Below are 22791 nucleotides of genomic sequence, written 5' to 3' on the forward strand. Positions count from 1 at the left end.
ATCATCTTGTGGGGGACGATGTTCACCCCCTGCATGCTGATCTCGCTCAGCGAGACGCACGGCAGCACCAGGAGGAGGATGTAGCAGTAGAAGAACATCAGTCCCTCCACCCACAGGGGAAGCCCTTCCCTCTGGAGCTCCCACAGGTTGGCCTGGATGTCCACAATATCCAACAGGTCCAACACCACCCAGAAGAGACGACTCCTTATCTCCTCTCTTTTCTTGTACAGCTGTAAGTATTCCAAATGATCTATGGCTGCCAGTGTTATGAACACGATGGGCATGCATACAGACAGCAGCAATGTGAGAGCTCGCCTGGATCCACTTGCATCTGTCACTTCTGTGTCTACATTCACGTCCTGAGACTTGTAGTTCTGATAAACAAAGTAGACCTTGATCTCCAGGATGAAGATGTAGAAGAACCAGAGGATCATGGCGTAGCCTCGCCTGGCCGTATGCACCTCCGACCCAGTCCAGATGGCGACGTATCGAAGCACAATGAGGAAACACACATCACCTGTCAGCACAGTGATGCATACGCTAATCCTCCTGGGACCTGGATTCTGCTCCACCAGGTAAGTGTCCATCAGTGCCAGACTGGTCATGATCAGGACCGCTGTCAGGCAGGCGTGGGGCTTGTTAGCAGCAGGCAGTGGGGGAACCATTGCTGGTCTGGAAGCACAGGTTGAGTAATCCAAGCAAAGTGACCAAGGAGAGAAGAAGAACAAACACCACAGTGTTGGTCTGCAGTTCGTTGAATGGCCACTAGATGCTGCCCCAAGAAAACTCTATGTTTTTTCATAAAAGAGATGAAATAGTTAAAGTCACAATTTCTTCAAGCTTTGGTTGTTGCTCTGTTGAACAGATGCTTCGTCTTTCAGAGCAGAGATTCCAAACTTTTTTGCCTGATGTATCCCAACAGCTGTGTCAGGTGAACTCAGGTGCCTCCTCATCAAAACCACCGTTCATGTTCCAAATGTGTCTAATTCCACTGGGTGTTATTTAACACTATTAGTTACATGACCAAATGAGCTGAGCTTCTCTACATTCTTTCAACCTGCTCCCTGAGATACATGTATCCCTAGCTGGGAATCACAATCTTTTTCAGAGTAAGTTTTGAAGCGTATTTAATTGATTGACAGGTGTCTTACCTGTGGTCTTACCTCATCCTCTAATTGTAATTTTCTGATTTCAGAGACACACAACGCTGGCGGCAAGGTGACAGGCAAAACCAATTTCAGGTGTCAATAAGTTTGTGAAGAATGTCACGTACTCTTTGGTCTGACAGCCCTTAAACTTGCTCTGCATCACTGATTTAAAAAGTTAATATTGATTTGGTGTTGTTGGTGTTTCATGAGGTCATTTGCCCAAAACTCAGGTAAAACAAAATAAATCATGCAACGTATCCTAATGCTCTCCATTCATACTCTCTGAGCCGTTGTGCCGTAACTTGTCTGCACATTGTTCATAGCTCTGGAGATCCTGATCCAGCAGATCCTCCTCTGGGTTCAATCCAGTCCAGATCGAGCTTTGTGTACACGGCGTCTAGATGTATTTAAGAACTTGAAAATGGACGCCTGTGATCTCCAACACCAGACCTCAGCCTTTCTCTCAGTGATGAAACAGCTCTTCTCCAAACACCTGCCATTTCTCTCCTCAGGTCCTCTTGGAGCTGGTGGGCAAGAAGAGTTTGTCTTGTAAAGTTTTATTAAAACAAGCTTCTTGTCCATTGATAGATATCAACAACACTGCCCCTAAAAAATCCTGATGAAACAGATGAATCAAAGAGGGAAGAAGAAGAGTAAATGTGGTCATTATCTGTGGTTCATTTCAGCACCTCCCAGTCCAAAGTGTTATCATCGCTCTCTGCTGTTGTTCTCGCCACAGCAGCAAACAGGAAGCTGGAGCATCCTCAGTCTCAAGAACTCGTCTCATGTGAGTCTGCAGAGTCAGAGTCGTCCTCTGGCTTATTAGCTGCAGGCTGTGCTTTCATAAACTACATCTCTCTCCTCCCCTCTGTGCTGGTGTGTGTTCAGAGAGAGAGGAGCTCTCCTCTCCCTCCATACAAACTATTTCTTTCTCAGCCTCAGCAGCATGACCTTGTTTCAGTATCCACACACACACACACAGCATGAATCATGTCTGATGGAAGTGCATTGTACATTCACTTTTCTACTTTTTCAGTGGGAAGCAGCTGGAACCATGTGTTTTGCTCTTGTGTTTATTTCCTTTCTTTTGTGGGTCCCCCAAAGGTGTGTACTAAACCCTCTCCTGTGCTCTGCTCGACCTGTGGCCTCATAGCCATTAACGGCTCCAACATCATGATGAAATTTGCAGATGATGCAGCGGGGGAGGGTCTGATCACCGACGGTGAGGAGTGAGACTACAGAGAGGAAGTCAGAGCTCCGACACATCGGTGTCTTACCCTCAACATCGGTCACACCCCCATGACCATCAACACTACACTACAGTGGAGACTGTGGGAAGCTTCATGTTCCTCAGTGTGCAACCCACAGAGGACCTTACAGGGACTGTGCAGGGGTCTGTCTCACCGCTGTGGGCCACGTCCAGCTCTGCTTTTTGTCTACCTGTCCAGTCTTGTGCTTAGCTGTGGAGTCAGGTGATCTCACCTCACCTGTCTGTTGGGACTCCAGTCACCTGTGTCTCTCCACCTCTACACTTCCCCTCTCCATCATCCTGCCAAGCCCCAAGCCTTTTTTTCCCCCTTCATCCCCAGAACAACTTCCCCTTCCTCTCTTATTGCAATAAAGAACTTATTTCACCTTTTACCTCCGGTTTGTGATCTGCTTTGTGAGTCCAGAATTACAAAAACCGTCACAGTCATGCTGCTAAGTTAAGCCATCAGAGAGTTCGCTGGAAGATCGGTTCCCATGGTCTTACACTGCGTCCTTGTAGGATGGTTGAAAACTTGAGTCTAGATTGAAACAAAAGCCACCAGTTCTTCAGCAAGAAACTAATTCAAGATGTTAGGAACCAGATGTGTCATTCCCTGTGTTATGTTGATCTATCACATCTGATGTATGGATGAACACAGAGACATAGGTCAAATCATCGGTAGGAATCATCAGTTGGTTCTCCTCCTCCTCTCTGTCTCCTGGTGAATTTATCTAAGACAAAGTCAGCAACTGACAAAAAGCATAACTGGAAAATAATATCAACCATCAATATTCACAGGGATTTATTGTAAAGCTACACGAGCTAAATGAGCTGGCCCAGAAAAATAGACCCTGCATGTGAAGGCAGTGGGGAGAATGGGGTCATGCATGGCTTACAAACCTGGTGGACACACACACACACAGAGGCTATAATCGAGCAGTAGCAGCCCACATGTGGAGAATGGAGATAGAGGATATGGTGAGACTCATCAGGATTGTCAGATGAAGTTACAAATGTTTCTTTAAATCATGATCAGAGTCACTTGTGCTGGTTAACAGTGACTGTTCCTTAACCTCAGCAGGAAAAAAACAATCTGTTCTCTGTGTAAACATAAAGTGGAGTCATGGCGTCCTGAGCAGAGATGGAGCCACGCCCCCTCTGTGTGATGTAATCTGAGTTTCTCTGGTCTTTGTTTTGGTAGCAGGTCAGGTGGTGTGTGCATGTTACTGCACGTGAGTCCCTCCTGTTAAACTGTTGCTCCTCCCCACATTTATAAACACACAGGCTCCGCCCACAGGTGAGCTGACACAGTGCAGTAGCAGCGTTCAGGTGAAAGTGACCTTCAGAATTTCCTCCACAGAAGAAGAAACCACATTTTCATCTAAAGAGGCTCCAATGAAGAAAGAGATGAGTCCAGAGCACAGGAGGACTGGACTGAGGACTACAGGCTCAAATCCTGATCGGCTGCTGGACCGTCAACACATCCAGAGAGGTTTATAAAAGTTTTTTTTTTTACCAACTCCACCAGTGTCTTTACCTGCTCCACCAGTGTCTTTTGTGCAGCCTGGTCCCTGTGGATCAGTCCAGTCCTGAATCTCTTTCCCAGTCCAACCGTGGATCCGGTCCTGGTCTGTACTGAGGTGGATAACCTACGAGCTGCTGAAGTCCAGCTGGACTCAGACCTGGTTTCCTTCTCCTCCATGTGTCAGTGACTTGATGCTACATAACGTTAATATATATATACATATAGGTCAAATCATCATATACATATATATATATATGTATATATACTGTATACTGCAAGAAAAGAAACAGGAAATTCCCCTGAGAACTGTCAAAGTCCAGTTCAGATCTTGGTCTGAGGCTGAAACATGGAGCTAGAGTGTGATACTTTCTTCCTGCTCTTAAAGTCCAGTTTAGGCTCATTCAAAGCCTCCTGACCAAGTGAACAACAGTGATAGTAGCTCTGGTCTTAATGACCCAACTTTTATTTAGGCTAAGCTTTAAATGGGAAGAGCACATTAAAAAGTTATGAGGAGCTGCACTGGAAACACATAAGAATTAATCAAATTAGCCCAATTACTACTGGTGCTGCTGCTGTGAACCCTTCAGTGATGCGTTCAAGGAGATGTCAGATTTCTTTCCAGTAAGAACTAGTAACCATGACAACCAAGGTCTGGGACACCTGCCACTGTAGGGACACTATTTCAGGAGACACTGCTGTGGTCGTACCAGAGGGTTGACTGGTGATGGTTGACTGGTTGATGGTTGACTGGTGATGGTTGACTGTTTGACTGGTTGATGGTTGACTGGTGATGGTTAATGGTTGATGGTTGACTGGTGATGGTTGATGGTTGACTGGTTGATGGTTGACTGGTTGACTGGTGATAGTTGACTGGTGATGGTTGATGGTTGACTGGTTGATGGCTGACTGGTTGATGGCTGACTGGTTGATGGTTGACTGGTGATAGTTGACTGGTGATAGTTGACTGGTGATAGTTGACTGGTGATGGTTGATGGCTGACTGGTTGATGGCTGACTGGTTGATGGTTGACTGGTTGATAGTTGATTGGTGATAGTTGACTGGTGATGGTTGATGGTTGACTGGTTGATGGCTGACTGGTTGATGGCTGACTGGTTGATGGTTGACTGGTGATAGTTGACTGGTGATAGTTGACTGGTGATAGTTGACTGGTGATGGTTGATGGCTGACTGGTTGATGGCTGACTGGTTGATGGTTGACTGGTTGATAGTTGATTGGTGATAGTTGACTGGTGATGGTTGATGGTTGACTGGTTGATGGTTGACTGGTGATAGTGTCAGGGCTGAACAATGGCTCGGACTCAGATGCAGATTGACACAGTAAGCGAGTTCACAATGTCCTTTAATCAGGCAAAAGTCGGTACACTGGAGATCAGTCCGCGGAGCAAAGGTATCAAAATCGGTGGGCAAAGGCAGGGTCAAAAACCAAAAACTAGACAAGATACGAATAAGGCACACGGGGAATAAAGGCTGGAACGTAGTCATACAGAACTAGACGAACTGGCACAGAAGGGAGGGAACACAGAGACTAAATACTCAGGGAGAGGGAAGACAATGAGACACAGGTGCAGCACATTAGGGCGGGGCAGGTAATCACACAAGGGGAGGACACATGAGGGCAGGAAGTGAGGAACCTGAAACGAGAAAAGAGGTGAGTCTCAAAATAAAACAGGAAGTACAAGACAACACACTAGGGGAAACAAAAAAGGGAACTCAGCTATCCAGCTGAGGCATGACAGATAGTTGACTGGTGATGGTTGATGGTTGACTGGTTGATGGCTGACTGGTTGATGGTTGATGGTTGACTGGTTGATAGTTGACTGGTTGATGGTTGACTGGTAATGGTTAATGGTTGATGGTTGACTGGTGATGGTTAATGGTTAATGGTTGATGGTTGACTGGTGATGGTTAATGGTTGATGGTTGATGGTTGACTGGTTGATGGTTGACTGGTTGATGGTTGGCTGGCTTACTGGTGATGGTGGCACTGGGAAAGATCATGGGGTCAAAGTCCAGGTTCATCCTCTGGGGAGCAGAACGTGATCAGTGAGTGTTGGGGAGCTCTGGTTCCCAGTTGCATGTGATGCTGGGTGGAGATAGTTTTGCTTCATTATAAATCAATATTCAGGATAACGTCCAGTTTTGCTCTAAAAGATGCAGGAATAAGTATCTGTCAGTAACTCTGTGTTTGCTGCAGCCTCAGTCTGATTCATGTCAGATAATATAATTAAGAATTAAGTCCTTATTAAATGGCTGGTTAGATGGCAAAAAGCAAAAGGAAATTTAATTGATTCAAGCAGCAAAACAATTATCCCATGACTGTACTTGAATTAAACAGCACTGTGCTATTTATATCGGTGCAGATTAGAGCCTGTGTTCACTGATGGGGAGAAACGTGGCTCATTAAGACCACAGGCCAAAGTCTCACAGCTGCCTCAGGCTCATTTCTCCTGATGCAAGAAGTTTACATTCCTACAATGAACTTCAAAGACGGCAGGAGGGAAATTACCAAAACTATTAGCATAGATTAGCATATAGTGACGGATGCACTCCACTCTCCAGTAGCTGTTAGTTTAAATGCCTCAAACTGGGACAGGAGGCTTTTTCCACCTGACCCTTCATGGAGCAGACTGAGAATGGCAGGTACATTAAATCCTCCTCCTGTAGAACTCTCAGACCTTGGTGAACTCTGCAGGCCCTCAATGACACATGAGGTCTTAATTGGCTCGTTAAGTCCTGTGAAGCAGGTGAAGAAATTCTCTGACACTCTGTTAACACTCAGCAACCATGAGCTCCTCAGCAGCTGAGTGAGGATCAGAACATGAAGCTAACTGATGCTACACAGCAACAGGAGGGTGCAGCTGCAGCACACTGGTAGTTCACCAGGTAGAGCGTGAATCATGTGCTAAGGCTGAGTCCTTTCTGCAGCGGCTCGGTTTGAGTCCGGCCCAGGCCACATGATTCCCTCTCTCTCCCCTGACTTCCCGTCTGTCTCCACATCTCCATGAAAATAAAGTAGAACTGCCAAAAAATAATCAGCTGACACAGTGGTGGTCTTCAGGTGGAAACCTCACCTGTGACTGTGAATGGTGCTGTAGAAATGAACTTGCCTTTCCTAAACCTTTGTATAAAACCACTATATGTCTTTTTCATCACTTTTGTACATGGGGATCTAATAGCTGGTGCATGTGCAGTTTTATGTAGAGTATAATGTGAATGTCACGTCCGCTGTACTGATTCTGATTGTCCGGGGTTTTTAACAGCCTGAGGAGCCGTTTTCATTCTGTCTTTACTGATTAATTACACTGTTTGAGACCAGACATCTTTGAGTTTGATTGTTTTTATGTGGATCTTTTTAATGAAAATATAATGGAAGGATTCAGAGCAACATGTCAGGAGATCCAATTTACAGGTGAAATAAGTTTAATTAAGATAAACGAATGAATCAAACAAGGAAAATTATTAAATAAGCAGAATATCAAAGGCTTTACTGATGGTTGCATGTCACAATATTTCATTTTCATTTCTATTCTTATAATAACAACGATAATTATATTAGTGAAAATACTGCTTTATGTGTTAATTTAAACAAACAGTTCTTAAAGATCTATTCATGTCAATATCGATATTTTTTATTTCATTATTTAACTTAATATTTTTTATGAAACATTTATTTTATAAACACTGTGCAGGAACGACCTCGCTGCTCAGGTGACATTGTAGAGAAAGTGTGGCAGCTCCACAGGTTGTGACTGAGTTCATCATGTGCACTTAAACGTTGCACAGTCTAGAAAACCAGCCACGAGAAAAACAAACAGATTCATGAGTGAATTCATCATAATAATAATAATAATAATAATAATAATAATAATAATGAACAGAAGTGGAGACGCCACGTAATCTCATGACGTCAGCGGGGATCACGTGGTGTGCCGGTCAGCTGACTGCCTGCTGTTTCCGGGTCGTCAGATCGACTGTGTTGTTCAGTTTTCTTCGGTTTATCTCGAGGTAAAAAGTCTTTTTTTCTTAACTCCTCCATCTTTATCGTGAACTTCACTTCCGGTGTCTTCAGTGACGTCTGGAGCCGAACGATTTCAAACGAAAGGAAACTCACGTCAACAAAGTGCGATCGAAGCGTGAGTGACATAAACAGTCAGCTGTCAGAGACTTTCTGATGCCGAGGGTCCAGTCTCAGCTCGTTATTAATAATTCATGATTGGTGACTGATGAAAAAGTTCAGTGGATTTTAAACAAGTTGAGCTGCAGAGATTTTTGGATGATTTTCTGTTGCAGGGGCGGATTTTAGTGATTTGGGGGCCAAACTTGGGCCTGGGGACCCTGAGGGCCCCTGTTGTTTACTCAAGTAGATGAACATTAGTATTAAAAAACAAATGTACTTACAGCTGATTCCAACTGGGGGGGTTGGTGGGGGGGCGGTTCAGGCACTGCTGGGGGGAAAACTACAATGGAGTGTCTCTTTAAATGTTGCTGTTGCAAGGAATTGTGGGATGGCATTATCTCCTTTGCTAATGGAGACAAGATAGGAAGCATTGAGGCTCCTTTCCTCAGCTCTTATCATGGCTGCTAACTGCTCTGCTGGTTATTTGCAGTCGGTGCCATGAACGCCTCGGACAGCGACGAGGACTTGTACACTGAGAGGACGGCGTTGGTCCCGTCGGAGAATCCAGTAGTGCCATCCTACAGACCAGACCCCGACCTCAGCAATGACGCACCCACCAAGAGGGTAAAGGTCAGTTTCTATTATGATGAGTGTGAAGTGTTCTCGTTGGCCTGATGTGTTTCCTGCTGTGCTCACTGTCGCCCTCTGTCGGTCCAGCCTGGGGCGACCAGGAGGGCGGGTCCAGCTGCCGGGGATGGCGGCAGCGGCGCTGGTTCGGATCAGGAGGTGGATGCAGATGATGAGGAGCTGACACTGAAGTACGGAGCCAAGCACGTCATCATGCTGTTCATCCCCGTCACCCTCTGCATGGCGGTGGTGGTCGCCACCATCAAGTCGGTCAGCTTCTACACCGAGAAGACGGACCAGCAGCTGTAGGTCCACGCGTCTACGCGTCAGCCGCCACGTGTACGACTCCTCTCCTCACATCTAACCGTGATGTTTGTCCCCACAGGATCTACACGCCGTTCACAGAGAACACCCCGTCTGCTGGCCGCCGGCTCCTCAACTCTGTCCTCAACACCATCATCATGATCAGCGTCATCGTGGTCATGACCATCTTCCTGGTCGTCCTCTACAAGTATCGCTGCTACAAGGTCAGCCACAGCTGCCAGTTCGCTGACTCATCATGACTCACTTTATAGCTAATGAGCATGAGTGAGGGATCATGGGAAATGAGGGGGTGGACAGAATATGAAGAACACTTGTATGATGTGTTTGACTGGTCGATAAGAGACAACGGGCCCTTCAGCAACAACTTGTGGCCCCTCAGTTTGCATCAGACCTAATTTTAACTAGAGACGTCATGAGACGCACCTTTTTATCCATATTTGGATTAGCTGGGAGGTAGGCGGAGTCAGGCACTGCCAAGATGGCGACTGCTCTCCACAGAGTCACAGAGGCTACGTGCGTCTTTATTTACAGTCTGGTCGTATAAACCTGTTTTATTCTGAAATGAATTTCTCTGAATAAACACTGATAATAAAAAATCGTCAGAGCCACAGCTGGTTTGGTGGTTGGTGCTGAACCTCACAGGTGTTTGCAGTCAGCTGGTGTATGTGGAGCTGTAGTTGAACTTCCTGTTGGCGCTGTCACCTGAGCGGGTGTGTTTGTGTCGTTCAGTTCATCCACGGCTGGCTCATCCTGTCCTCCCTCATGCTGCTCTTCTGGTTCAGCTTCATGTACCTTGGGTGAGTCCCGCCCTCTGCTGCCTAGCGTTATTTTGGTAACTGCCCCCCCCCCCCCGAGACATGTTGACAGTTCAGGTGCTCCTCTGTTTTCCAGTGAGGTGTTTAAGACGTACAACCTGGCCGTGGACTACCCGACGGTGGGGGTGATCATCTGGAACTTCGGGGCGGTGGGGATGATCTGTATCCACTGGAAGGGCCCCCTCCAGCTGCAGCAGGCCTACCTGATCCTGATCAGCGCCCTCATGGCCCTGGTCTTCATCAAATACCTGCCCGAGTGGTCGGCCTGGGTCATCCTGGGAGCCATCTCCGTCTACGGTGAGAGGAGGTCTTTATCAAAGATGGCGGTGACCTAAATGTTGATGATGTCACCGTCCTCTGACGCATCTCTGTAAAGCTCACACAGCTGGTAACATCTGTCAGCTTGAGTCTGCGTTTGTTCACAGTGATTCTTGTTGCAACCTTCCCATCATGCTTTGCTCAGGTTGTTTGTGTTGTTGCAGACCTGGTGGCGGTCCTGTCTCCTAAAGGTCCTCTCAGGATGCTGGTGGAGACGGCTCAGGAACGCAACGAGCCCATCTTTCCCGCCCTCATCTACTCCTGTGAGTCCGTCACGCTCGGATCCAAAGAACCAATAATCAGAGGAAACTGATCGATCCACAACAACACGCTGCTGTTGTCATTCATTTCTCTTCATGTTTTTATTAAGGAGTTGACAGGAAGTGAAAACAAAACGTTTCCATAGAGACACAACAACTAAAAGTCCAGTTGGACTGATTGATGAAGAGGGCGGAGTTTCGAACAGTGTGACAGGAGGAAACAGTCGTCCTCCGTCACTTCTCCGTCCTCACAGTTTGTCCTGACATGAACGTCTGAACCACGTCATCACGATCGTCCCACAGTTCAGACGCCGCCGACGCGGCTGAAGAACGAAACGTTGATTTTACACCTGTTGATTTACTGTGTGTGTGTGTTTGTGTGTGTGTGTGCAGCTGCCATGGTGTGGACGGTGGGGATGGCAAGCCCGATGGACGGTCAGCGCTCTGAACACGAAACAGGTCCAACATCACACTGAATTAAATCCAGACATTTGTAAAATAAAGTTAAAATCATGTGTTTACAGTTTCCACTGGGACAGAAATCATCACGTTTATCTTCAGGACCAGTTCATCGTAGTAACGCTGTCTGCCGCCATTTTGTTTTTTAGATGAGGAGGCAGAGCAAAGCACCAGGGGGGCGGAGCCTGAGAGGCGACGGTCCCGCTCGTCCCCAGAAGAGGAGCTGGAGGAGGACAGTGAGTCACAAACATGAACGTGTGATCTGATGATCAATAATCAGTCTATCGATCGATCACATGAAACACATGATTTGTGTTTTTCCTAAATGAAGTAAAAAAAAATACTTTAAAACATTGTGTTGTGTGTCACACTGTGTGTGTGTGCGTGTGTGTGTGTGTGCGTGTGTAGGGGGGGTGAAGCTCGGCCTCGGTGATTTCATCTTCTACAGCGTTCTGGTTGGAAAAGCTGCAGCGACAGGTGGAGACTGGAACACCACACTCGCCTGCTTCGTCGCCATTCTCATCGTAAGTCATGGTCAGAGAGGCTCAGATCCTCTCTTCTGATTGGTTCAGATTCTCTCTTCTGATTGGCTCTGGTCCTCTCCTCTGATTGGCTCAGAGCCTCTCCTCTGATTGGCTCAGATTCTCTCTTCTGATTGCTTCAGGTCCTCTCTTCTGATTGGCTCAGATTCTCTCTTCTGATTGGCTCTGAGCCTCTCCTCTGATTGGCTCTGAGCCTCTCCTCTGATTGGCTCTGGTCCTCTCCTCTGATTGGCTCTGAGCCTCTCCTCTGATTGGCTCTGGTCCTCTCCTCTGATTGGCTCAGAGCCTCTCTTCTGATTGGCTCTGGTCCTCTCCTCTGATTGGCTCTGAGCCTCTCTTCTGATTGGCTCTGGTCCTCTCCTCTGATTGGCTCTGAGCCTCTCCTCTGATTGGCTCTGAGCCTCTCCTCTGATTGGCTCAGAGCCTCTCTTCTGATTGGCTCTTAGCCTCTCTTCTGAGCCTCTCCTCTGATTGGCTCAGATTCTCTCCTCTGATTGGCTGACTGACCTGTTGTTACTAGAGCTCCAGAGAGAAGCCTGAGAGAGGAGATGTAAAACTACACTGAGATGGTTTTTGGTTCTTAAACCACAGATATATCTTCAGATGGAGATCAACACTTCAGATAAAACACAGAAGTTAAAATCTTGAGATTTAACAACATCCAAAATTTCAAGAAATCTGAAGAACAAAGTGTCAAATCCATAAAACTCACATCAGCAACTCTGCAAAACAGGAACACACAGAAAAAGATGTGCAGACACTGTGAAATCTTCAGCCGGTGGAGCTGCAGTGTAACGTGTGACTGTGATTCAGCTGTTGTGTAACCTGAGCCACCTGTCCTCACCTGTACCTGTCTCAGGGCCTGTGTCTGACTCTGCTGCTGTTGGCCATCTTTAAGAAAGCTCTGCCGGCGCTGCCCATCTCCATCACCTTCGGCCTCGTCTTCTACTTCTCCACAGACTTCCTGGTGCAGCCCTTCATGGACAACCTGGCAGCTCACCAGTTCTACATCTGAGACGAAGCCCCGCCCACGCCACCTTCCTCCTTGTTATCGTCCTCCTCATCATCCTGCAGCTGCCGCCGTCTGTTGATGTAACGCACAAAGACTACTTCCTGCGCCGGTCTTCTGCCTGTCTCTGAAAGTCTGCCTGATGCATTAAACAAACCACAGGAAATGATGTAACAGACAGAGGAAGCTGGGGGGTGGGGGGGGGGGGGCGGGCGGGCGGGCGGGCGTTCTCTGGTTGTTTCTGCTCAGGTGTGTCACCTGTTGACTGATTGTTTACAGGAAAGATCCGCCTTAAATCCTGTAGCTCATCATGACTTAACCCTCGCCGTAATGAAACACCACGGCTGACTGTGATAGGCCGACGCTTTTACAGTTTGTAAATTTAAACTAAGACACGGCCACAAATAATTGTGTTCATACGAACATGAACAGTTGTATTTTAATGTTTTACAGTATTTGAAGGTGGATTTTTCCATGAACACGTCACAGATTCAACACTCTCAGTTCTCAAATGAATTTAAACTTTTTTATCTAACAAATAAAAGACAAAAACTCGTGTCTTCGTGGGGCTGTGGGTGAGAGCGGTCCCTTCATATCAGCTGAGCGTGTGTAGTTTTATTTAATTTAAGTAAAACATCAGTGAAGACGACTCCTTCAGTTTCCCTCCATCCTCTGTTTAACTGAACGGCACCAAACTTTCTTTATTAGTGTTATTCTAACTCTAGCCTACTGCCTGGGGGTGGGGTGGGGGGGTCTTTATATATTTTATAGAAAGTGATTTAGGTGTAATATTTCATTTTGTAACTGAAACATGTTGAAGAGATTTTGTCTTATTTTGTTGTTCTGTGCAATAAAGTGAAATAAAAATGACTCTAATGAACCGTTGAGGTCTTTTAGCCTCTCTTAGCTCCTGGTTGTGGTTTTGCGGTGCACTTCCTGTCTGGTTTAGGCCACGTCCACACTTTTAAACGATGACACAGACACACACACCTCTGCTTCCTGTTTAAACTGTGATGCACTCAGTGTTTTCATTGAAGCAGATTTGGTTTTGTTGGAAAAAGGTTTGGATGCTTCTGCACCGATAACAAAATAAAAGGTTTCAGAGTTTGTCCAGAGTCGAACAATAAGTTCTACTTCATAAATCTTTCACGGAAGTTCTTAAATAATAAATAAAACCATTCTTTCCAGCTTTAATCCCAGAGATTGAAAGATATATATCCAGCATTTCCATTAGAACAGAGAAGACGTGATGTTTGTTGTCATTATATTTATATTTAACGTGTTTGATGTTTGTTTATTCTTATTTTTCATGTTTATCTTTGGTTTTTTAACTGGAGATGTGTTCTGACTAATGAACCGTTTACTGCTCATATGATCAATGTTCGCACATGATCAGCAACACAAGTAAATGTGGTTTAAATGAGTCACAAAGAAAAATATTGAACCATGATGATTTGGTGTCACGTGACTGGAGATTTCTCACAGGACTGAACTTTCTTTTTTTGAATACAAACTTTTTTTCTTGAAAACTTTACTTTTTCTCACAATGTTAGTTTTTCTGATAAATGACCATCTTAAAATATTGAACTCATCATTTTTTAAATTCAATTTATTTACTTTCATGTGACAATTTAGTTTCTCATTAATTATTGCATTTGCTTTCAAAACTACTGAACTTAAGTTGTGAAATATTTTACGTTTTTCTGACTTTACTTTAAAATATCACTTTTTTTACTCTATAGATATTTGTCTTTTTCCTCAGATTTTCTCTCCCGCAGTAAACGCAGCACCGCTGAGGCTGATGGGAACGTCATTGGTTCTGCAGGTATTTGGATTCATTTAAACTCTGACCTGATGATGGCGCTAGAGGAGACGTTAGGTTCACCAGTCAGACCAGTCCATCCTGGTCCAGTTCATCCTGAGGACACATTCATGTGTGAACCACGTCATCAGTCCAACAGTTGCTGATTGGAGACAGTGGACTGACAAACGTCACCGTCTGGTAGTTATGTGCTGGAACTGTTTCTTGGCAAACAACACTGTATCCCTCCGCCCAGTGTCTGTGCAGCTTCTATGGTTCCAGTTACTGCACCAACAGATGTTCTCTCAGGAACAGTTCTATCACAACTCCTCCACCTGTACAGGCGCTGGTCAGTGGAACCACACTAACAGTTTCCTCCTGTTTTCAGTTTTTATGCTAAGCTAGGCTAACTACCTCCTGACCCCAGCTCTATCCATCTGAACATCTGACTCTCAGAAACAAGTTTACCTCCCAAAGTGTTGACCTTTTCCTTTAAGGACAAACATTTTCTTTATTTTTTACAGTCAGAACTGAATCATCCTTTCAGAATAAAATCCCAAAGAGCCAACTGTCCTTTCACATCAACATGTTTATTCTGATCAAATAAAAAAACAGTCTAGCAGTTCATTAACAAACACAGGAGCTGTATGAAATGATTTCAGCTGCAGCAACACACTGAATTTAACTCCTCTCCTCAAACTGGGATTTGTTCTTCAGCAGGAATGCTGCCAGGTACTCGATGGGGTTCGGAGGTCTGAGAGAGAGGAAGTGAAAAACATCACCTGATGAACAAAGTGCACAGGACCAGAGGCGGGAAACATGACAGACTAACAGTCCACGTCGTGTACAACAAATAAAAAACAATCGTGAAAGATTGATGGATGATTATTATTGAAACTATGTGACTACCTGGACTGTTAAATACAATAACTCCATGTCGAATCATAGATTCCCTGACAGAGACAGCCACATCATCATCATCATCATCATCATCATCATCATCATCATCATCATCCCACACAGCTGGACTCTCAGTCAGCAGCAGCTGGCTGTAATGACACAGGTCTCAGGTGTGTGTCTCTGTACTGACAGAGCTGCACCTGAGCAGCCACAGCTGGGGATGGACTCACTGAGGTCCCAACCAGCAGCGGTCAGCCACCTGACATCACAGGACATCACAACAAGGCTCCGCCTCCTCCACAGAGGGAAACCAACACTAAATATTGTAAGAGGAAGCAAAAGTAGCTCATAAGAACTCTCTCAGCGAACATGGCAGAGCAGACTGAAGGTTCCTGACCTCTCCTTGGCGAGCACCGACAGGCCCTGCAGCAGGATGGGGACCACCGTCTGGTCCAGGTACGCTCTGGTCGGCAGGGCCTGCAGATCCACCTTCTGCTTAGAGAGCTTCTCTGCACTCGCCTTCTCGTTCTCCACTGTCCTCTAAGGAGCAAGCAAAGCATGCTGGGAGTCTGCCCTTAACCTCTCAACCACAACGTGTGTGTGTGTGTGTGTGTTACCTGGATGTTTTCTGTCAGGCCGTACTCTGCATGTGGGTTCTCAGACACCTGCAGGAGGATTCATGTTCACTGGTTTTATAGAAACACACTCGAGATGATGACAAGTATCATTTAAACTAAACAGACAGACACCAGTTTCAGCAAAGAGCAGCTGTTTTGTTGTTTTGATGGCGCTAGGCTAACAGTTTGGCCCTGCTTCTAGTCTTTGTCTACACCTTTTCTGGACACAGAGGAAACTGAACATCTTCCTCTGGTAGGATTTCACTGAATGTTGGACTGCGCCTTCATTTGTGTTACTGTGTTACTGTGTGTTACTCACAGGAGTGTGTCCCTCCATGGACTGATCTGCATCTGTGTGATCTGAAAAACAAGCAAGTTTTTTTCAGTCCTCCTCAGTCTGGGCAGAGTCTAAACCAGATCTGTGCCCCAAAGCTCAGCTTTAGACCCAGTGCGGATGAGAAGTTCTTAATTGTCAAAAAAAAAAATCATCAAATGATTTTTGGTAAATATTTAAATGATTTTTGACTTAGGTTTGGTGCACAGAAATGTTAAGGTGTTCTATAAAATCACCAATATGAAGATAGTGAACAAAAGTCCACTGCTGCAAGCCGAACTCCCCAGCAGAATCGTGTCCATTTGGATAGAACCAACGTTCTTAAATTGGCTGTTTTTTTTAACTGAGTTTGGTACAAACTCCGAGGTATATTTCTGAGGACTTGCGAACATTAAACGAAACGAAGCTCTGTATTTGACCTACATCACGCCGGATTTACCACCAGATCCTACTGATCGGTAACTGACCTTTAGTTCCTTTCACTAAATATCAATAAGCAAAGAATCACAGAATGTGTTAATTTTTTAATAGAATTTGGTTAGACCGAAATATCTGCGGAGCATGGCCGGAGTCCTATTTGTAAATAAAAGTCGCCATAGAAAACACTTGAGCTACTTTCTTGTTTAAAATGTAAAATACCAAATAAAATGGCTGCAAATAAGTAAAAAATAAGAAACGACTGAGTTCCAGTTTGTGTGTAACGTTAATAAAACAAAACCTGTGATGAACTTCATTATATTTCTATGTTCAGTCCGTCCTCCAGTGGTTTATCATAAACATGAACCGCTCTGCTCTGATGGAAACGTTAAATTACACTTTTCACATTCTTTAATCTTCATGAAAATCTTTAATCTGATGTCGGTCGATCAGCGCTGCTTTGTAAACGGCGGTAAATTAGCTTAGCACCACATTAACGTCCTCTGCACGGGAAACAAACCGCACTAACCGGTAAAATCTACCTCGGTGGTTTGAACCGAGAGAACAAGACGTTAAATCAAAGCGGAAACACGCAGCAAAGAAACAGAAACACAATAAAACCGTGAAAAACTCGATCAATGGTCAACAATGAACTTACCGTCCGCCATGTTTGTTGTGGAAGTTTACGCAGGATATCTGACGCGTACGCTTCCGGTTTGTGTAGCTGTATTTCAAAATAAAACCCGATTAAACCGTTTTGTTAATTGTTCATGGAACCAAACAATTCATACCAGGAATCGAGCCAGCGCATTAAAATAAATACCCAATAACCAATGAAAATCAATCAATGAAAACTGATAATACAATAAACCACACGGTGTCTATTGTACAAAATACTGTGATTTCCACAACCGTTTTAGTTTTTTATCTCATTATGAAGCCACATTGAAGTAGTTCTTGGTCAAGTGTCCAGAATTTAGTTTGGAGTCAGTGTCTTTCTGTGAATGTGTAATTTTCCCATTGGACCAATCAACTGCAAGGAAAAAATCCGTATTCTTCTTTCCTTCAAAATAACTAAAATGTTTTTTATCTTGTAAATGGATTATTTGCTTTGTCTTTCTCCTTGTGAAACCGTGAATATTTTAAAAGTTTTCTAATCCACAGAAAATCAAAATAATATTCATTCAAAATGAATCACCAGTTCACCAAAGAGTCACAGCTCATCTTTCTCATATTTCTGTATCTATGTATGTATTTCTTTTAAAATTCATTCTTCATAAAATAAACTGGGGAATACACTGTTGTCATAAGGAAACTGCAGCAGTTTGTGCTTTTAACTGCAGTTTAGAAATAAATTCATTACATAAGTTTTTCTACAAAAACACGACCACTGTCATTATTATTCCAAATCTAGAATTTAATCAGCGATTAAAACATTTAATGTGTTGGAGTATTCAGTGAAATACAAATCATTTTTGCAACAGATTTCATAGCAGCTGATCAGAGCTAGCTGGTTAGCATGCTAACTTCAGCAGAAGAGAAGACGTGATGAGACCAGAGTTAACACTGGTGTTCGTCTGCACCTCTGCAGACAGATGTTGGTGAGTGAAGAATGAAGTTTGATGCTGAACTCACAACGTTTCCTTAGACTGGTGAGTAAACAGCTGCTAATGCTAACGTTAGCTATGTAGCAGTAGCTGAACTTACAATAGGGTGACCATTTCCATAACACCAAAAAGGAGGACATTATGCGGCATATCAATAAATTACTATGGTGTACACAGGACTCTGGTTTACTCTCATTTATAGTACAGTTGTGAGTGGTTTAAAGATGATGTTTGTGTAGCTGAATAGGCTACACCAACATACGGCGGCCGGGCAGGGCCTAAAGCCGGACGCCTGGTCACCCTAACTTACAAGCAGCTGCTTTAAACCCTGAGTGTGAGACAAACTCCTCATGACTGATGTATCACTGGATTTCATCATGTTTCAGAAAAGGAAACTGGAGGCAAAGCTGCTTCATTTGTCAGCAAGATAAGTATAATATTAGTTCGCTCACCACCGCCCTCATTACCTTCATTATTACCCATAAAACACTGCAAGTTGTTTGTTCGGACTAATTCGGCCCACCTCGGAACGGGACTCAACCACCAGACAATGAGTTTGTTCACCTGTGTGCCTTGATTTGATCACAGGGTCTTCCTGTGGGATCATCTGACACCTCCCAATCAATAATCAATATTATAATGTCAAGTTGTGGTTCAGGTTAATATTCCACAGTCCAGCAGAGGGACGAGGAGACTCACTGACCCTGACCCAGATCCCACAGTATGTCAGCAGACCCTCTACCAGCTTTGTTATTATTAATTCATTACTAACTACTGTCACTGTCCCCACTCTCTCTAACACTGCTGTGATTAAACCTTGACCCAGGGTCTCTAAATAATTATTGGCCATTCTCCTCCTTCTTTCCAAAGTCCTGGACAGAATTGTGTCTCAGCAGGTTTTGTCTCTTTTGTCCAACAATAATCTTCTTGAACCTTTTCACCCCTCAGTCCCTGTGTCTCTCCACTGAGGCAGCCCTCACTAAAGCAGTACATCATCTTCTGAATTTTTGGGCATTTTTTGTGCCCTTATTTGATAGGACACTAGAGAGTGTTGGGGGTGGGGGGTACACGCCCTAACCAATCGGCTGTCGGTTCGCCCCAGTGGATACTTTTATATGATGACTGAAAACACACCTGTTCAATTTAGCCCAGTTTAGTCCTAAAATAATATGATATCAACATACTGTGATGTGCAGCCTGGAGTACCCCATGGCTCTGATCTTGGTCCAAATCATTCACAGTCATCAAACTGATTTCCAATGTTATGTTGATATGCAAAAGCCACAACACAAACGTAGCTGTAAGATCAGATTTCAAGCTGCTTTTCATGATGTACACAGTGTAGGTGGAAGTCAGCGCTCCTGGAGGACAACAGGAAATAACCCTTGTGTGACGGACATTGTTTGATTTATGACATATTCATGGTCTGGTCTGTAGCCACAGGTAGTCACACAACAGGTGATACATCGTGTCCACCGCCAAACGCTCCAGGCAGGAAATAACTTACTCGTCAGAGCGGTGGCCGATGGTCATGATGATAACTCACCACCTGCCAGCAGCTCTGAGTCTGTTCAACACGCTGCAGCTTTCACTATTATTGTTGCTGTTAATGTCACTACGGTCATTGTTATTATCATTATTGCATGGTGCCCCCCCCCCCCCCACCCCCGAAGCTGACCTGAAGCTTCTTCTTCTCTGCAGCTCTGATGTTCTTCCCGCCACAGATGCTCCTGTCTCCTGAAAACATGGCTGTTTTTCCTCTGGTGCTTGTGAGGTTTGTTGTATATATTTAATAATATTCATTAATATTTATTAATATTTAATATATTAAAACACTCGATCCATCATTGTTTTGTGTGTTAAGCTTTACACGACAATTATTACAACTAATTCTGGAAGAGAAAAGTCATGACATCATGTGACAGAGACTAAAGAAGAGCTGATGTGTTCATGATGATGATGATGTTGCTTCATCCTCACAGTATGAAAGGAATGAGAGCTTTCCTGGAGTGAGGGTAATCCTCGAACTTCTGATGGTAGTCTCTGCAAGACACAGACAGGAGACACTTGAGTAGAGACAATACATGGAGGGATGTTCTGTCAACACGCTTCTATTCTGCATTTGTGTCTTTACAAATGTTTAAATTATTTGAGTGAAAAGTTCAATCTCTCAGAATATCTCAGTATTTGGTTCGTCCCCCTTTTGCTTCAATAACAACATGAACTCGAGCTGCATGGACTCATGATGACGCATGTTCTCCCACCACGATCTGACAGCGGTCCACAAAGCTTCCTGTGATGTCACACACTGCTCGTCTTGTGTTGAGGTCACGTGACTGTGGAGGAAAGTCCAGGACGGTCAGGACTGGTTGACTGGTCTTCAAGTTTTTCTGTGAAGCTCTGAGGCTCCGCCCACACTGACACCTTTCAGTTTTAAACTCGTCTCTTCTTCTACGTTTTAGTTTTAAACTCATCTCCCACGCCCTCCTGATTGGCTGTTATCAGCCTGGACTACCAGTGGTGAACAACATGGATAATGAATGAAAGTGTTACTGACCTTGTTGTCTCTGCAGCAGCTGTTGTTCAGTTCAGTTCTTATTTTTACTCTAAAACTTCATACCAGTTATTTACATACCTGTGGTGCTGGTAGGCTCTGGGCCCGATGGAGCAGGCCGTGAAGAAAGCGAAGGCAAAGGTTGGTAAAGACCACGCGGCTACAGCGTAACCACACCACTCCACGATCTCCCCGAAGAAGTTAGCCCCGGACACAAACTCAAACATCCCCCCTGAGAAAAACAGGCCAGAGAATGAGTGACAAAGAGTCCGCCACAGGCAGCTGTTGACTAATCAATGGTATGGTTCTGGTGTGGACCAGGATCTGGTGGGGATCAGGATCTGTCGTACCACTGGGGATCTTGTAGGTGATCTCTCCAGGTTTTCTCAGGCTGCGCAGGATGTGGTCACTGTGCATGTTGATGGCCATACCAACGACAAACAGAAGAAAACCTGGTAACACAGAGCATAATGCACTTCTTAAAGTTCTCAGACAGTCTGGTAGAGGTGAAGGAGACACTGAGGTGGTGAGGGTACGATGACACTAATTCCATCAGAGCAACAATTATTTCCTGTTTTATTTTGAAGTTTCTTCCTTGTGTGTCTCTTGGTTATTTTACTTCCTGTCTTTGTTTCTTCCTGCTCCTGTTGCCCTGATGTGTGTCATCTGTTGCCTCCCTTGTGTCTCTGTGTTCCCCTCAGTGTGTGTCTGTTTGCATCAACTGTTTTGTTCCCGTGTGTTTCCTGTCAGCCAGCGTTACTCCGCTCGTCCGCGCTGCCTCCTGTGAATCTTGGTTCCACCTTCATGTCTCTAATTACTTCAGTTTTATTGGGTCATGTTCAAAGCCTCCCAGTGGCTCAAACTGTTCCTCCCTCTGTTAAATCCTCCCAGCCTATTTATCCACTGAATGTTTACTTGGATGATTGTACCATGAACCCTGAAAACTGAGCGATGAGGTGGATTTAGTTCCAGTAACTGAACGGGTGAGTTTGTCTGTGGGTCTAAATGAAAGCAGCAGTATTAAAGTGTTGGTAAAGAGAATCACATGTAATTCTGAAAGAACATCAGCGTCGCTGAAGCCTCAGTCTGATGACACCTGTAGAAGATGGTTAAAATAAAATTCAAACATATGATGACGGAGGCCGTGTCCTGCTGATGAGGTGGATGTGGGGACTCACCTGCAGCCAGGCGAGTGTTAGTCAGCCAGGTGTCCTCAAACCGGGCACAGTGCAGAAGGTGGTGCCCCTGCAGGAAGCCGTTGAGTGAGCAGAAGATGGCGGCGCAGAAGAGGATTTTCAGAGGGAGGGGTCGACCTCTGCTCAGGAGGGCGTAGATAAAACTCCTGAAAAACAGATTTTAGTCAGAACCCGTTTGTTGTTAGCTCCACGGGTCATGTTTTTGTGGATCTTTTTACCTGCTGCCTGCAGCAACTTTCAAGACACTACTAAACTCTATTGTACTGTTTGTAGCAGCTGAGGGTCACTGAGGGGTCAAGGGTCAGTGCAGTAATGTGACCTGTCTGCACAGACTTACTGGGCCTATGGATATCCTGTTGTGTGCCAAGAATTTGTTACAGCATAAAAACAAAATTTTGGTTTTTACATTGCATATGTGTCCAGGTTCAATGATTCCTGAGCTGACAGATCGTTTAACAGAGCACCTTTTGCATGAGCTGCACGAGATAAGATAAAGAAAGTAAAGAAAAATATGATCATGTAGATCACAAGCGATGAAAGCATGAGAAGAAAACTGCTCCTGCCACTTTACGTTATTAAAATCTATACTGCTGCAGGAAACTGAGATACTGACGAGAAGAGCAAAGAAGTCACATTTGCATGAGTGTGTTCAGCCCCTCCTCTACCCTGGGTGCTCTGGTCCTTAAATGAGCCGAGAGCAGCCAAGAAGCCAAACTGTGTTCCTGTCAAATAGGTTCCAGCTGATCTGATGATTATCTCTTCAGGTTTACCGACGCTGGAATGTGAACATGCAGCTAAACATTCCCAACACAGAGATGCGCACAGAGTACTTCAGTAAAAGTACTTTGGTACTTCGCAGTATAATAAGTAGTTAAAGCTCGAGCACAACCAGTTACAGCATTAAACTGCTGTTAATGCATCACAGTCCAATGGTCGACACACTGCACTGTTTA

General features: G+C 44.8%; 4 protein-coding genes across 7 annotated transcripts in view; 1 reads left to right on the plus strand and 3 right to left on the minus strand.

The window, feature by feature from the left end:
• LOC139636850 (transmembrane protein 121-like) overlaps positions 1-1647 on the minus strand; it is a 2312-nt gene extending 665 nt beyond the window's left edge. Inside the window, exon 1 of the mRNA XM_071505219.1 lies at positions 1-1647. This exon is cut by the window's left edge and continues 665 nt beyond it. Coding sequence (XP_071361320.1) covers positions 1-665 — 665 coding nt within the window. The 5' untranslated portion in view covers positions 666-1647.
• Positions 1648-7850: 6203 nt separating this feature from the next.
• Positions 7851-13292, plus strand: psen2 (presenilin 2). Of its 3 annotated transcripts, none has more exons than XM_071504981.1 (11): positions 7851-7946; positions 8549-8688; positions 8776-8990; positions 9071-9212; positions 9739-9806; positions 9901-10121; positions 10307-10405; positions 10796-10861; positions 11011-11097; positions 11270-11385; positions 12263-13292. In XM_071504981.1, exons 2-11 carry the CDS (start codon positions 8557-8559, stop codon positions 12416-12418), a joined length of 1302 nt encoding a protein of 433 aa, XP_071361082.1. In that variant the 5' UTR covers positions 7851-7946; positions 8549-8556; the 3' UTR covers positions 12419-13292. The 3 variants fall into 3 exon arrangements, with proteins under 3 accessions (XP_071361082.1, XP_071361081.1, XP_071361083.1); XM_071504980.1 differs by having other exon boundaries at positions 7932-8074; XM_071504982.1 differs by having other exon boundaries at positions 7932-8074; positions 8549-8682.
• A 1492-nt stretch (positions 13293-14784) lies between these two features.
• On the minus strand, positions 14785-17209 carry dpy30 (dpy-30 histone methyltransferase complex regulatory subunit). The gene is made up of 5 exons (XM_071505210.1): positions 17140-17209; positions 16050-16090; positions 15731-15778; positions 15511-15653; positions 14785-14967 (listed from the first exon to the last, which is right to left on the minus strand). Exons 1-5 carry the CDS (start codon positions 17147-17149, stop codon positions 14895-14897), a joined length of 315 nt encoding a protein of 104 aa, XP_071361311.1. The 5' UTR covers positions 17150-17209; the 3' UTR covers positions 14785-14894.
• Positions 17210-17477: 268 nt separating this feature from the next.
• srd5a2a (steroid-5-alpha-reductase, alpha polypeptide 2a) lies at positions 17478-22287 on the minus strand. 2 transcript variants are annotated; one of them, XR_011694479.1, is made up of 5 exons: positions 21821-22287; positions 20993-21094; positions 20724-20874; positions 18389-20131; positions 17478-18178 (listed from the first exon to the last, which is right to left on the minus strand). XR_011694479.1 is itself a non-coding variant. In XM_071505211.1 (4 exons), exons 2-4 carry the CDS (start codon positions 21069-21071, stop codon positions 20065-20067), a joined length of 297 nt encoding a protein of 98 aa, XP_071361312.1. In that variant the 5' UTR covers positions 21072-21094; positions 21821-22287; the 3' UTR covers positions 17478-20064. The 2 variants fall into 2 exon arrangements, 1 of the variants encoding a protein (XP_071361312.1); XM_071505211.1 differs by having other exon boundaries at positions 17478-20131.
• Positions 22288-22791: the final 504 nt, after the last annotated feature.

This window comes from Trachinotus anak, unplaced genomic scaffold (genome assembly GCF_046630095.1).
Source record: "Trachinotus anak isolate AG129_WGS33_773 ecotype Australia unplaced genomic scaffold, CSIRO_AGI_Tana_v1 ptg000019l, whole genome shotgun sequence".
Taxonomy (NCBI): domain Eukaryota; kingdom Metazoa; phylum Chordata; class Actinopteri; order Carangiformes; family Carangidae; genus Trachinotus; species Trachinotus anak.